Source organism: Cebus imitator, unplaced genomic scaffold (assembly GCF_001604975.1).
Source record: "Cebus imitator isolate Cc_AM_T3 unplaced genomic scaffold, Cebus_imitator-1.0 Scaffold295, whole genome shotgun sequence".
NCBI classification, from domain to species: Eukaryota; Metazoa; Chordata; class Mammalia; order Primates; family Cebidae; genus Cebus; species Cebus imitator.
The window spans coordinates 1,931,047-1,945,273 of NW_016107610.1; the positions used below are offsets into that span (position 1 = coordinate 1,931,047).

General features: G+C 44.3%; 1 protein-coding gene across 4 annotated transcripts in view; it reads left to right on the top strand.

The window, feature by feature from the left end:
- Positions 1-14,227, top strand: part of HOMER2 (homer scaffold protein 2) — a 98,246-nt gene that overhangs the window by 42,726 nt on the left and 41,293 nt on the right. For all 4 annotated transcript variants that reach the window (XM_017502266.2, XM_017502267.2, XM_037729136.1 and 1 more), the window contains exon 2: positions 11,737-11,893. In XM_017502266.2, the coding sequence (XP_017357755.1) occupies positions 11,737-11,893 (157 nt within the window). The remainder of the gene's footprint in view (positions 1-11,736; positions 11,894-14,227) is intronic.

The following is a 14,227-nucleotide window of genomic DNA, read 5'->3' on the forward strand; positions in this document are numbered from 1 at the left end:
GAGACGGGGTTTCACCATGTTGACCAGGATGGTCTCGATCTCTTGACCTCGTGATCCACCCGCCTCGGCCTCCCAAAGTGCTGGGATTACAGGCTTGAGCCACCGCGCCCGGCCAAATATGTTATTATTTTGATCATACTGTTGTCTTTTAGATCAATTAAGAATAACAGAGTTTTTATGCTATCTTCACTTATTCATTCTCTGATGCTCTTTCTTTATGTAGATTCAAGTTTCTGTCCTATCATTTTCCTTCTTTCTGAAACACTTAACATTTCTTGTAAGGCAAGTCTATTAGCAACAAACTCCATCAATTTTTGTATATCTGGGAGTCTTTATTTCTCCTTCAGTTTCAAACAATAATTTCTCAGGGTACAAAGTTCTAGGTTGGTGGGTGCTTTTTTCTCTTAACACTTTACATATTTTACTCCATTCTTTGATTTGCATGGTTTCTGAGAAGTTAGATGTCATGCTTTGTTCCTTTGTAGGTAAAGCGTTTCTTTCCTCTGACTTTTTTCAAGATTTTAAATTTATTTTTATTTTCTGAAGTTTGAATGTGATATGCCTAGGTGTAGTTTTTCTTGGCATTTATCCTGCTTGGTGTTCTCTGAGCTTCCTGGATCTGTGGTTTGGTGTCTGATGTTAATTTGGGGGAAATTCTCAGTCATTATTGCTTCAAATGTTGCTTCTGGTTTTTCTTTCCCTCTTCTAATATTTTTATTATGCCTATGTTATACCTTTTACAGTTTTCTAACAGTTCTTGGCTATTCTGGTTTTTTTTTTTTTAAGTCTTTTCTCTTTTTCAGTTTTGAAAGTTTCAGAACTTCCAATCTCTGAGCCTTCCAAAGGCAGTTTAAGGCTGCCTTTAAGGCTGACAGATTCTTTCCTCAGCCCTGTCTACTATTGAATGCATCAAAGGCACTCTTCATTTCTGTTACAGTGTTTCTAATCTGTAGCATTTCTGTTTGATTTTTTCTTAGAATTTCCATCTCCTTACATTATCCATCTGTTCTTGCATGCTGTCTACATTTTCCATCAAAGCCCTTAGCATATTAATCATAATTTAAAAAAATTCCTGGTCCGATAATTCTAACATGCCTGCCACATATGACTCCAGTTCCCATATTTGTTTAGTCTCTTCAAACTATTTTATTTTATTTTTTTACTTTCAGTGTGCCTTGTAAGTGTTTGGTCAAAAGTAGACATGCTGTCCTGGGTGAAGGGAACTGCAGTAAATAGGTCTTTGGTAATGTGGTGGGAAGGTGTCAGGGAGGGGAAGCATTCTATAGCCTTCTGACTATGTCTCAGTCTTGAGGTGAGCCTGTGCCCCTGGACTGTGAACGTCACCATTACTTCTCAAATATTTTCCCTCCACTTAGGTAGGACAGGATGGTTAAAGGGGGCTGGAGTTGGGTATTTCCCTTTCTCCAGCTTAGTTGGCGCTGATAGTAACCCAGCTGATTGGGCCCTGGTAAATTAGTTTCTCCTGAGGGCAGGCCTTGTCAGAAAGAACAGGTGCTCTGGTGTATTTTAAAATGGCTGCATTCCCCGCCTCCTGCCTGGAGCACGAGGGGATTTTTCTCCGATGCTCACTGGGAGAACCTGGTAAAGCTCCCGGAAGTAGAAGTCAAGACAGTGGGCAGGCCCCCCTAGGATTGGGTCCCTCTGGAGTTTTCAACTCTGATACCTGCCCACACTGAGGCTTGAGCAATTCCCCAGTGATAGTTCAGGTTTTCCTGCCTTGGCACTCGTTCCCACAGAGGTCTGTGCTTATGGCTTTCTGCTCTGGTAAGTTGTGATTCTCTATACCCATCTCGTCCAATTTGGGGGGCCGTGGTTTGCCCTGTGACCTCACTTCTGTGATAGAGTGAAGAAGAGGTGTTAATTTTTCTGTGTTTGGTGGTTTTTCTTTTTTCTTTTTTTTTTGAGACAGAATCTCACTCTGTTGCCCAGGTTGGAGTGCACTGGCTTGATCTCTGCTCACTGCAGTCTCCCCCTCCCAGGCCCAAGCAGTCCCCCGACCTCAGCCTCCTGAGTAGCTGAGATTACAGGTACAGGCCACCATGCCTGGCTAATTTTTGTATTTTTAGTAGAGACGGGGTTTGCCATGTTGGCCTGCCTGGTCTTAAACTCCTGGCCTCAACTATCTGCCCACCTTGTGGGATTATAGGGCATGAGCCACCACGCCCAGCCCCCAGCTAATTTTTCTATTTCTAGTAGAGATTGGGCTTTATAACATTGTGCAGGCTGGTCTCGAACTCCTGGGCTCAAGCCATCTGCCTGCCTCAGCCTCCCAAAGTACTGGGATTACATGGCATGAGCCACTGTGCCCAGCCTTGTTTGGCTTTTTACTTGTTAAAATGGAGTGGTGACTTCCCAGGTCTTTACATGCTGGACTGAAAACCAGAAATTGTCCCGACGCCGTTTTGAAATCTCAGAAAGCTGCTCCCTCCCTTCCGTCCCTACCACTGTAGGCCGGGCCCTCATCTCCAGGTGCCTGGGTGACCGCGAAGTGCCTCGGTAATAGCTTCCAGTCTCTTCCCCCGTCGGCCCATCTTCAGTACAGCTGCCACAGTGATCCCTCTAAATTGTAGTCCTGACTGTGCTACTCTTTAGCTCAGCTTTTCCTACATTTATTTTACTATGGAACAATTTACCTATTTTGAATACTAGTGGGGAATCAACCGATCATGAAACCTAACAGACTCCTAGGTGAAGCGGACAGCAAGATATGGTCTCACAGATGAATTAATTGATGAGAGATCATTCACATTTGTATGTGCATGCTTTGTCACAATAAAACAAAATTATTTTCAGCTTATTAAGAATAAGGTATATAAGTAGACATCTAACTTCATTTTTATTGTACAAAAGCCCTTGGCATTTAAAATTGAGAACATTATTTTTCCAGTCCTTTAAAAAAACCGTATCTAGTCAACATTAAGAATAATGTTTCCAAGTCATACGCTCATATCAGGTACAGCAGGACGTCTTCCATCGTTTGTTTCATTACAGTGCAATATGAAAATCTTTGTGCACAGATGTGTTACAGCAAAAGGAAGAACACAGACTGTTCCTTCAGCAAGATTTTGTGCTCTCTTGAATTAAGCTGTCTCAGAAATCATTAATCCTTTTGACTTGGGCATCTCACCACCTGTTTTTTGTTAGAAATCACTTGGCTATTTTCCAGTTCTTGGCTTGTGGGGTTCATTTGTGAACCAAACTCTGCTTTTGTTTAAAACTTCCTTTGTTCACAGTAGATTCAGGTGGGATGAATTTTTATAGTATAGATGTTAAATATGCCATCTACAGAATAAAATCACAAGTATATGTTGAAATCCTGAGACGAGATTCCTTCTGTAGACAACAGCCTGGGGATAGAAGGTAACCGTCCAGGTGGTGGCCGGTTTGTCAGTGCAGGAGCACACCTGTGTTGTGCCTCACGTGGCAGACACCTGTGTTTCCTGCGGCCCCCAAGCTATTTCCTGGCACTGTTGGCTTGAGAACATTTCTTTCCTTTTTTTTTTTTTTTTTTTTTTTTTTTTTCTTTTGAGATGAAGTCTCACTCTGTTGTCTAGGCTGGAGTGCAGTGGCATGATGTCGGCTCACTGCAACCTCTACTTCCCAGGTTCAAGCGATTCTCCTGCCTCAACCTCCTGGGTAGCTGGGACTACAGGTGTGCGCCGCCACACCCAGCAAATTTTTGTGTTTTTTAGTAGAGACGGGGTTTCACCATATTGGACAGGCTGGTCTCAAACTTCTGACCTCGTGATCTGCCTGCCTTGGCCTCCCAAAGTGCTGGGATTACAGACATGAGCCACCACGCCTGGCCTGAGAACACTTCTTAAAGGTGATAGAACATAATTATGAGAAGATCCAAATGCATTTAATGTTTTTCCTACATATATATCTTTTGGAATGTATTTGGAAGAGAAAATAGCTCCACAGAGCACATTAGGGCGATGCTGGCCCCATGATAAAGACTGATTTCCTTAGCTGGTACTCAGGCTCCATGGTCATCTGGCGTTGGCCTCTGCCCTGAGGCCTCGTCTCCTGCCACCTGCTTCCCGTGCCACACAGTCGCCCTTGCTGGTCTCTGAGTGCACCACTGGTGCCTGAATAGCTGTATCCTCCCTCACCTGCTAAACCTAGCAGATTTGCTGGGCTCTGGGCTGAAGCGGAGGGAGATCTATGGGTGGAGGTGGGAGAGGGGTTTCTGTGCAGGGGTCCAGGGGTGCTGTTTGAACACGGGATGGCATTGCTATGTTGCTAGTGAGTTTTATTTTCTCTTCTGTCCCTGTCCTAGACTTCCCATTCGCTCATCCCCCCATAATGTTTACCTATTCCACATCCTCAGAGAAGCCATACCTCCCTCTTCCCACCCCCATGCCCATATTTACTTTCTGTCTCAGCTTCCCTTCACAACTCTGCCTTCTCCCTCCTGGCTGTCCAGGTCCTCGCCCACTACCGTGGGCCCATCCAGCCCTTTTGGAGAATTGGGACCCTTTTCCAAAGCACATGGGAATGGATCTGATGGCCCCTCCGGGCAGCCCTCAGCCTGTTAGCCAGCCCCAGAACTTAGTCAAACCACATCTCAGGAGGACCACTAGGAGACTGTGTGTTCAGAGCTCCTTAAAAATTGTCAGACACTCTGGGAAATAAGGCAGTGTCATTAATAATGCCTGTCAGGGGCACTTGCCTCATCCATTCCCTGGTGTAAATGTGACCCAAAAAGGGAATCCCTAGTCAGAGCACTAGGAGGATTTGTGACAAGTATTTCTTCTATCGGATCACTAATTTATCAGGTTTGTTAATTGGGCAGTTTGGGGGCAGGAAGGAAATAATAGGATGGGGCAGCTGTGACCTCCTTGAAAGGCCTCAGACCAGGCAGGGAGACAATTCTGGCTAAGGTCTGGCAGGTGCGGGCTCTTCTAGGTAGCTGCGCATTGTTGTTACAGGATTTCTGGAGCGATTTCTAGTGTTTCCACTGCCTGTGTCGTATACTTAATTCCCTGGGCTTCTGTTTCTGGACTCTGTGCTCTTCCATTGTTTATCTACTTATTTGCAAAGACCTTCTGCCTTGGTTGCTGTAACTTTATAATATATTTCAATATCTGAGATGGTATTGCTCCTCATTGCTCTTCATTTTCAGAATATTTTGGCTGTCCTCACATAGTTTTTCATATGAATAACCCTGTCTAGTTCTAAAAATAATCCTGATATTTTTATTATGTTAGATTGATACATTTAGGGATAATTGACAGCTTTGTGTTAGCTTTCCCATTTAAGAATACGTCTTATTAAAGTTTTCTTGTGTGTGCCTCAGAAGTTTTTGTTCTTACTGTGTTTATTTATTTGGGTTTTTAAAAAAAAAATGGGTCTTGCTGTATTGCCCAGGCTGGAAAGCATTGGAAATTCACAGGCCCAATCATAGTATACTAGAGGCTGGTCTCAAGCCATACCCTCAGCCTCCTCAGTGGCTGGGACTACAGGGGCGCACCGTTGTACCTGGCTTACTTTTATTTTTTAAACATAGATCTTGCATGCTTCCTAAATAGATTCAAGAAGTTGTATCCTTTCGGTTGCTACTGTAAATGGGATTTTAGGCAATTGATTATTATTTTTTTTACATTTTGAGATGGAGTCTCACTGTGTCACCCAGGCTGAAGTGCAGTGGCATAATCTCAGTTCCCTGCAACTGCCACCTCCCTGGTTCAAGAGATTCTCCTAAGCCTACCAGATAGCTGGGATTACAGGTAGCCCACCACCATGCCCAGCTAATTTTTGTATTTTTAGTAGAGACGTGGTTTTGCCATGTTGGCCAAGCTGGTCTTGAACTCCTGATGTCAAGTGATTTGCTCACCTTGGCTTCCCAAAGTGCTGGGATTACAGGCATGAACCACCTTGCCCGGCCATATAATCTGTTATGTTTTCTATCTGGTTGTTTGTGTATTTAGGAAGGTTACTGATTTCATTTATTAGTAATTTTATACCTAGCCACCTTACTGAATTTTAGTTATGTTCACTTTTTCAGTTGATTTTCTTGGGTGTTCTTGATGTGCAGTTGTATTATCTGCAAATAACAGTAACATTACTATGTCGATTTTGTATAAAAGTAGAACTCCAATGTTTTTAAGTTAGATTCTTTGCATGGGAGGATATGCAAGAAAAAGTTTCTGTCTGCATATCTTTTTTCCTTCAGTTCGCTGTCCTGGGTTCTGAGGATTGGGCCTTGGCGGCTGGCGTAGTCTGTTGACCACCTGGAGTGTGGGCCAGGGGCCAGATGAGACCATGCTTCCTGTCTCTTGTGATGGGTGACCAGTCAAGGGCCTGTATCCTCAGAGCACAAATCAGACTTCACAAGATGCTGTGATAGTACCTGAAGGACTAATAGGAATTCTTCCAGCAGTCAGAGAAGGATGCTTTGGGCCCAGCGATGGGCACTGCATTGACTGGGATGTGCGGAAGTGCAGATGAGTCGGAGTGCGAGAAGGAAAGCAGCAGAAGCCCTTCTGGTGAGAGGGCAGGGCCAGGTGGTCAGGGGTTGGCCTGTGATGCATGCAGAGCACTGGGAGCTGGTCTTTTGGGGACAGAGCCAGGGAAGCCTTTGCAACTGGCCAGGGAGAGCATGACCCATCTGTACTAGAGGAGGACCTGTCGGTTGGTGTTGAGTGGATGGTGTTTGGAGGGGTTTAAGTCTCAAGACAGATAAACTAATTAGGGTACCTTGTAAGAGTTGTAATACTGTAAAATAATGTCCGAAGGGTTTGTTTTAATTCAAATCAAATTGAAGTAGGAAACATAAGAATAGTAGGATTTTGTAGGTTTATGTCAGAAAAAGTGTGGCGCTAAGCATTGCACGTGAAGAATTATGATAAGTTAAAACATCATTTCTCTCTTTTTTCTTTGCAAAAAGTAGTCATGCCAATTCTTAGCAGAATTATTTTACACGGAGCCAGAAATTGTTCAAAGCAGGAGTGGCCTCTTTGCCGAGTGGTTTTCATATTCCAAACATACATATGTTGCACAGAGCATCTAATTATTCTTGGGAACAATTACTGTCAGGTTCCAGAATGTGTTCAATGAACAGCAATTGGTGTTTATTCAGCTCTAAAGAGACTATGGAGGGAACAGTAGGTTATATTGTCTGTCTAGAGAAGCGTTTTGCTATCCGGAAACATCTGCTTTCTATTTAAAGCACTGAAGAAGGAATGGGAGTATATTTGAAATTTACCCTCTGAACATTGAACATCAAAGAAAGGAGAATAAATTTGGATATGAAGGTAGTTTCTGTCCTCTGATACACTGTCTTCAGCTTTTCCCTGCTGGGAAGAAAATGCAGGTTGGAAAGTTCTGATTCTCTTAAATCTTTCTATTTATATTGATTTGCACACTGGAAGAAATGACTTCTATGTCCTACTTCTAGCTCTCTTGCTTTCTCAGATGAGGCAAAATATTCTTTCAAAGTCAGGGTCTGTTTTTCTGAATTTTGTGGTGACGTTTGTACTTGAATTTTGCCCATAATGGTGTTAAGATTTGTTGTCCAGGGTAGGCGCAGTGGCTTATGCCTGTAATCACAGCACTTTGGGAGACCAAGGAGGGTGGATCGTGAAGTCAGGAGATCGAGACCATCCTAGCTAACACGGTGAAACCTCGTCTTTACTAAAAAATACATTTGAAGCTGCCTACTACAGACAGCTATTGTAGGAAGGTAGAATAGCATAATGGTTAAGAGGGAGGATTTCCGTGTCACTTAGAAATGACATCAAGTCTGAGACCTATCATGTACTGCATGACCCAAGTCAGGTTACCTGGCCTGAGTTCCTGTTTCCCCGCCTGTTCAGCCCCTTCCCCGTAGGATTGTCGGGATTTTAAAGTGGAGACCCAGCCTAGCAGAATGGTAAGTACTTAGTAAAGGTCAGCTACGAGCTTTTCTTCTCTTTGCCTTTCTTTTTTGCCTTTTCTTGAAATATCCTTAGACCTTTCGGATTGTAAAAGAATACCATGGAACTTCCCAGTGCCCCCAGATTTCATGTGGCAATCCCAGAGCTGGGGGTGGTTTCCTGCCAGACTGGCTGTGCAGTCCTCCTGTTTGCCTGGGGGCTCAGGGATGAGGAATGTGGGTCTTTGGCCTCAGGAGGACCATAGCTTCCTGCCACGGTGACCACCTCAGAATGGAGCTGGCAGGACCGCTCAGAGAGCACCCCTCCCAGGTCTCTGTCCCTCCCCCTAACTGGATCAGCCACTTGCCCTGCAGAGGGCCTGACCGTGGTGACCAAGACTGTGGCCAGCTGAGCCACCGTGTTCTCCCAACATCCTTGTGCTTCTACTCGGAGTTCCGAGGGCAGCCCACCATGACTTCAGTCCATCCACAGAGCTGAGCAGGTAGATTTGGAGATGGAGCCCCTCTTCTCTGCTCACTTTGACCTGGGTTATGCCGAGCAGACAGCTGGTTGCTTTGCCTGTGCCTGGTCAGGAAGCTCTGCCATCTTCTCGGCTCGCTGTGCCTTCCCCTCCGCCTGTCCGCTTTGCTTTCCTCACTTCCTCCCTCTCCTGTAGGCCTCAGGGACAGAGTGCTTGTGGAAGGCCGCTCTCATCTCCACCCTCCTTCCCGACCAAAACAGCTCTGCCTCCCTTCGCCCCCTGTCCCCATCCTTTGCATACAGAGATCCTATTCTTGGTCCCTCTGTTGCCCCACCTCCAGCCCCCTGCACAGCTGTGGGAGAACTTTCTGGAGTCTTCCTGTGTCATTCGGGCACCTGTGTCGTTCTGCAGTAGAGATGCTGGCTCTAGGGGCCACTTCTTTATTTTTTTTAGATCATCTGATTATATCTAATGTGAATGTGTCCCCAGCTTCCTTGAAAATAAAAATCACCTGGAGTTCTTAAAAATGGAGCCCCCTGGGCCCTTCCTTGGAGAGCCAGGTTCAAGGCGGTGGGCGGGGGGTGTTGGATGGGGCCTGGGAATGTGTATTTTTAGTAAGTGTACCAGATAATTTCTGTCAGAGAGATTTAGGAAACATTGGTCTAAGGATGCCAAACCCAGACCCAATCCCTCTTTTCTGGTGTAGGGAACAGGAGGGAAGATCTGAAAGTCTGGGTCACTTCCCAGGAAGGCTCTTCTCTTCTAACCTGTGGGCCCCAGCCCAGCCCATTCAGTGCTCTGACAATGAGGCAGATTATAGCACAATTTGATTCTTCAAAAATTGTTCTGTAGTTACTGCCCTTTAAATCGGTCTTTCCTCTCAAATATGCAGGAGAATACTATGTGAGGAAGTGTTTTCCTTTGTGGCGTTGTACTTAGATGATTAGCAAAATATGGTGCTGGGCCGAGTGGCACAGCTGGGTGATCCAGACGGCGGACTGGATTGTATCACGTGGATGGGATCTGAGGGCTTGCATTGATACGCACACGCTCCCCGTCGGCTGGCCTCCTTTGACAACAGATGTGGGAAATTACAGTGAGAATCTTCCTTTTGTTTCTAACAGCTGTCACCCAGCCGCTGGAAGTGTGTCGTTTTGGCATCTAGTGTGTGGATGAACTTGGTCTCTGTTGAGGGAATAAAAATGCCCTAGTAATCCACAGACCCAGAGGCACTTGTCCTGCTCCAGGGGACCTAGAAGGGAAGTTTCAGGGAGCAAGGAATGCTGCTAGCTTGTGTTCTAGAATGCTGGCCTCTGTGAACAGCCGCATTGAAGTAGCATTAATAGCATGCCCGTGGAGTAACAGGCATAAAGAAGGTTGCTGCATTTCTTCAAAACTGTGGTTGATGGTCGATGCTGCTGGTGTTACTCGGTAGCCCTTACATGAGGTTTAAATGGCAAAGTGGTTTTGTAGGAAAAGTTTCTCTCTTAAGAGCAGTCTTTAAAAAAGAAAAAAAAGAGCTTTCTTTTTATTATTTATTTATTTTTTTATTAGTAAATTTTTATTTCTTTTTCTCTTTTTAATGAGTATTCTGCAATCCGGCTGGATTCAAAGACTGCTTTGCCTAAAACATTCCATCTAGAGAGCAGAACACTTAAAATTCTCTTTTCCCTTTGAATTTGTATCTTCTTGTCTGTGTCTCTTTTATGTCATCTCTTTTGACGTTGTAAGGATTTAACAAATTGTTGAAGTTACCTTTTGACTTAATTATGTGTCTCTAATAAGTACTTATTAAATTGGTAGCATTTTATAAACAATGGGACTATTTTTTACATGTTGTTGGCTTTTTTCTATTTGGATCTTATTTTTGAACACTTAAAGGATTTTTGAGCCAGTTTGTGTAAAGATACTTTCTTCAAAAATAAATATATTTGTGATGTCTGTGTCATTGCATTACTTTGTGAAGCTGATGGCTTAAAATATGAAATGCAGTGAAATCTATCACAATTTTTATTCATCTGCCTTATTTCTAAATGCTTATTGTCAAAATCTAATTCCCCACTCAACAGAAAAATATAGGTAATATGCAAATTTGGTTAATGACATAAAGTGCTTCAGGCATATGGAGTGAAAAAGCAACAATATGGAGGTGAGACTAGCACAAGAGATGCATTTGATGAATTCTACATAAAACTCTAAAGGTTTATGAGTTGGAGACAAAACTTAAATGTTTGTCAGGTTGTTGAATGGTTCTAGAAGTAGACTGAAGAGATACAGAGATACAAAATAATTCTATCATATGACTGGTTACAGTGGCTCATGCCTATAATCCCAGCACTTTGAGAGGCCAAGGTGGGAGAATCACTTGAGATCAGGAGTTCAAGACTAGCCTGGGCAACATAGAGCCTGTCTCTACCTACCACCGCCCCGCAAAATTCGCTAAGTGTGGTGTCACGTGTCTGTAGTCCTAGCTACTTAGGAGGCTGAGGCAGGAGAACTGCTTGAGCCTCGGAAATCACAGTGAGCTTTGATTATGCCACTGTGCCCAGCCTGGGCAGCAGTGAGACACTGTCTCTTTAAATTAAAAAAAGCTAGGCATGGTGGCTCACGCCTACAATCCCGGCATTTTGGGAGGCTGAGGCAGGCGGATCACAAGGTCAGGAGTTCGAGACAAGCCTGGCCAACATGGTGAAACCCCCATCTCTACAATAATACAAAAATTAGCTGGGCACAGCAGCGTGTACCTGTAATCCTAGCTACTCAGGAGGCTGAGGCAGAATAGCTTGAACCTGCGAGGCAGAGATTGCAGTGAGCTGAGATTGTGCCACTGCACTTAAGCCTGGGCGACACAGCGAGACTCCATATCCAAAAAGAAAAGAAAAAAAAATTATAACATTCATAAATTGCTGCACATTTGAGCAAATTTAATAGAAATATAACATTAAGCTGCAAGTGGATTGTAAAATCCTAAAATTGTTGTAGAATCCCCCAAAATAAATTTGTTGTAAAATTCTAAAAAATGAAGTGGTTCCAAAAATCCTAAAAATGACAACAGGATGTCAGAAAAAGTATAGGACACTTGACAGGGATTCAGAAACACTGAACAAGAAGTTGCCTTTTAAGCAAATTGTTCATTACACCAATTGCCCTGCAGTCTCAGGGGGATAACAGCCAAGTGGAGTGTGGGTTGCAAAAACTACTCACTGGTGTCTTTTTTTTTTTCCTCTTTGCTTTTCTTATTTTAATTGACTTCATGCATATGTATCTTTCCCTGTAAGCTATTTAAAATCTTTTGGGGCAGTAGGTGGCCTAGAAATCATAAATTATACATTAAGTCATGTTCTCTCAACTCACACGCCCACTCTCCTATTGCAGAGAACAGCCCATCTTCACCACCCGAGCGCATGTCTTCCAGATCGACCCCAACACCAAGAAGAACTGGATGCCTGCGAGCAAGCAGGCAGTCACTGTTTCCTACTTCTATGATGTCACAAGGAACAGCTATCGGATCATCAGTGTGGACGGAGCCAAGGTACCACCCCACCCCCCAGCTGATTTTAACACTCTCAGTTGCTTATTCTTCATCCAAGATGTACTCAGAATCCTGCCATCTTAACACAGAAGTTGTTGTAATATCTGTATAATCACATATTCTGTTCTTTTTTCATTTAAACTTATGGTAAATGGGGTAGAAAAAGATTTCTCTGTTACCACTGTCTGCGTAACTTTTTAATGCCTGTATAATAATTCCACCAACGGCCTATAAGGCTCTTAATTTTTCCCCTGTGGTTGGATATTTAAGTGACTTCCAATGTTTTGCTATTATAGATAATGAGCATCTTCATGTACCAAATATCCTCAGTTGTTCATCACACACCATTGCTTTCTTTTGAGTAGTCCTTAGGCTAGATTCCTAGAAGTAATATATAGGGCCAGATATTAACACTTTATGGCTTTCGATGCATACTGCCAAGTTGTTTTCCTGAAGGGTTCGTTCTTCTAGCCTGTGTGAGTGTTATTGCACCCTTGCCAGCATTGGGTATTCTGTCTAGTCAGGTTTCGCTGTTATTAGGCGTAGGAGTTGAATTTTATTAATTAATTTTAAACTATTTCTTGAAAAAAATATATATGTGTGTTACTCTCTCTCCCATGATTTTTGCCACATTATCCTGGGAATAGAATTAAGACGGGATATCAGCAGAAGTATCACCAAGTCTTTAAAAAAGATAGACCTGCTGGTTTACGGTCTTTCTGTCTTCGTCCTGCTGTACATTTTTTACATGGGTTATCTGCTGCCTCCTGGAATTCAGTGTATCTAAAGCTGAATTCCATTGTCCTCTAAACCACCTCTCCATTTTTATTCGCCATTCGTTTGGGCTCATAAAGCAAAACACAGAGCCCTTCCTCTTTAAGTTTGTCAGGTGACTCTGCCTTTGAAGTATCACCCCTTGTGCCTGCAGTTTTAGGACCCTAACTCTTGTCCTGTCAGTCTCTCCTGGACCCTTGCGGTAGCCGCCTCCTCCCCCACCTACAGTCTGTTCTGACTTCTGCCTCTAGATCAGCCTTCCTATTCCATAGGAAGCAGAGGAGTTAGGGGCTGGGCAATAGAATGGGCCTGGGTATAGGCTTCTCCCTGCACTCCACAAACAGAAGGCATGGGGAAGCCTCCAGGGAAGATCTCCCAGGGAAGGCATGAGAGTCTGCTGGTGCCTCCCGATCTCTTCAGGAGATCAGGGCACTTCAGCCCATGTTCTCTAAGGGACTGCTTTGTGCCCTTTTTCTGCACCTTGGCAACTGGCTTGACCCTGGGATCCTTTTGCTGTCCCATCCAGTTGCCACAGCACTTCCCCCTCCTCAGGAAGGGACCCGGGAAGTCCTCATTTTATAGCTGAGGTCTAAGGAGAGGCAATGACCTGTCCCAGGTTCACGCTGCTGGGGAGGCTTGGTTGGCTGGGGCCGGTGCCCAGTTCTTTGCACACCAGTTCCTGGCTTGTTGGGTTGGAGCAGGCTTCTCCTAGTTGGTAGGGGAGAGTTTCCTGACACATGTCGGGAGGGTCGTGTGTTACCTCCCTCTACTTCAGAGACGAAGGAACTGCTCTATCCAAGCAAGCGGGATGAGAATAGGATGAAAGCACATCCCAGGAGCTGGTGAGCAGTAAGGAGGTGTGCTGGTGCCTGGCACATAGTAGGTGGGCACCTTGAGTTTGATGAGGGAACATCTGAAAGGTGCCTTTATTTTTTTCCTTTTGGGAGACGTGGTGATGCACAGTTGTAATTACCACTCCTCTCCTCTGTGCTTCTGCGCTGGAATTGCCTGGACTCTTTCCAGGATGTTCTGACAGCAGCGGTGAATCAAGCTGACCTGCTTTCTTTTATCTATAGATTCTGTCAGTTCATCTGCCATCCTTCGATGGATTTGTACTTTTGTCAGTTGAGTTATCCAAGGATATATCGGGCTTAAATATAGATAAAACGACTTTCTTAGAGCAAGTGCTTTAGTTCTATTAGCTGAGCTTTTAGTAATTTGTCAAAGTGTCAGCCACTGTGTCGTTATGGCTCTGCAGTTCCTGAAGGCTGTGACAATGTGGTGGGGTCCAAGCCAAATATGACAGTTAGGAGAAATGAGATGGGTGTGGGAAGGTGGGCTAAGCCCCTGGCTGCACCACGGCACGAATCCAGGCTCAGCGTGAGAGCGCCATCAAGCTCTAGACTCACTCACAGACTGGTAATTCAAAACCTAGGCCATGGGGTGCTGCTGGAACTCCGAGCCACCTAGAGGATCTTGGACCTCCCTTTCTATGGTGCCCAGCTACCTGGTTTTTTGTTTGGTTTGTTTTTTTTCTTTTTTCTTTTTTTTTTTTTTTTT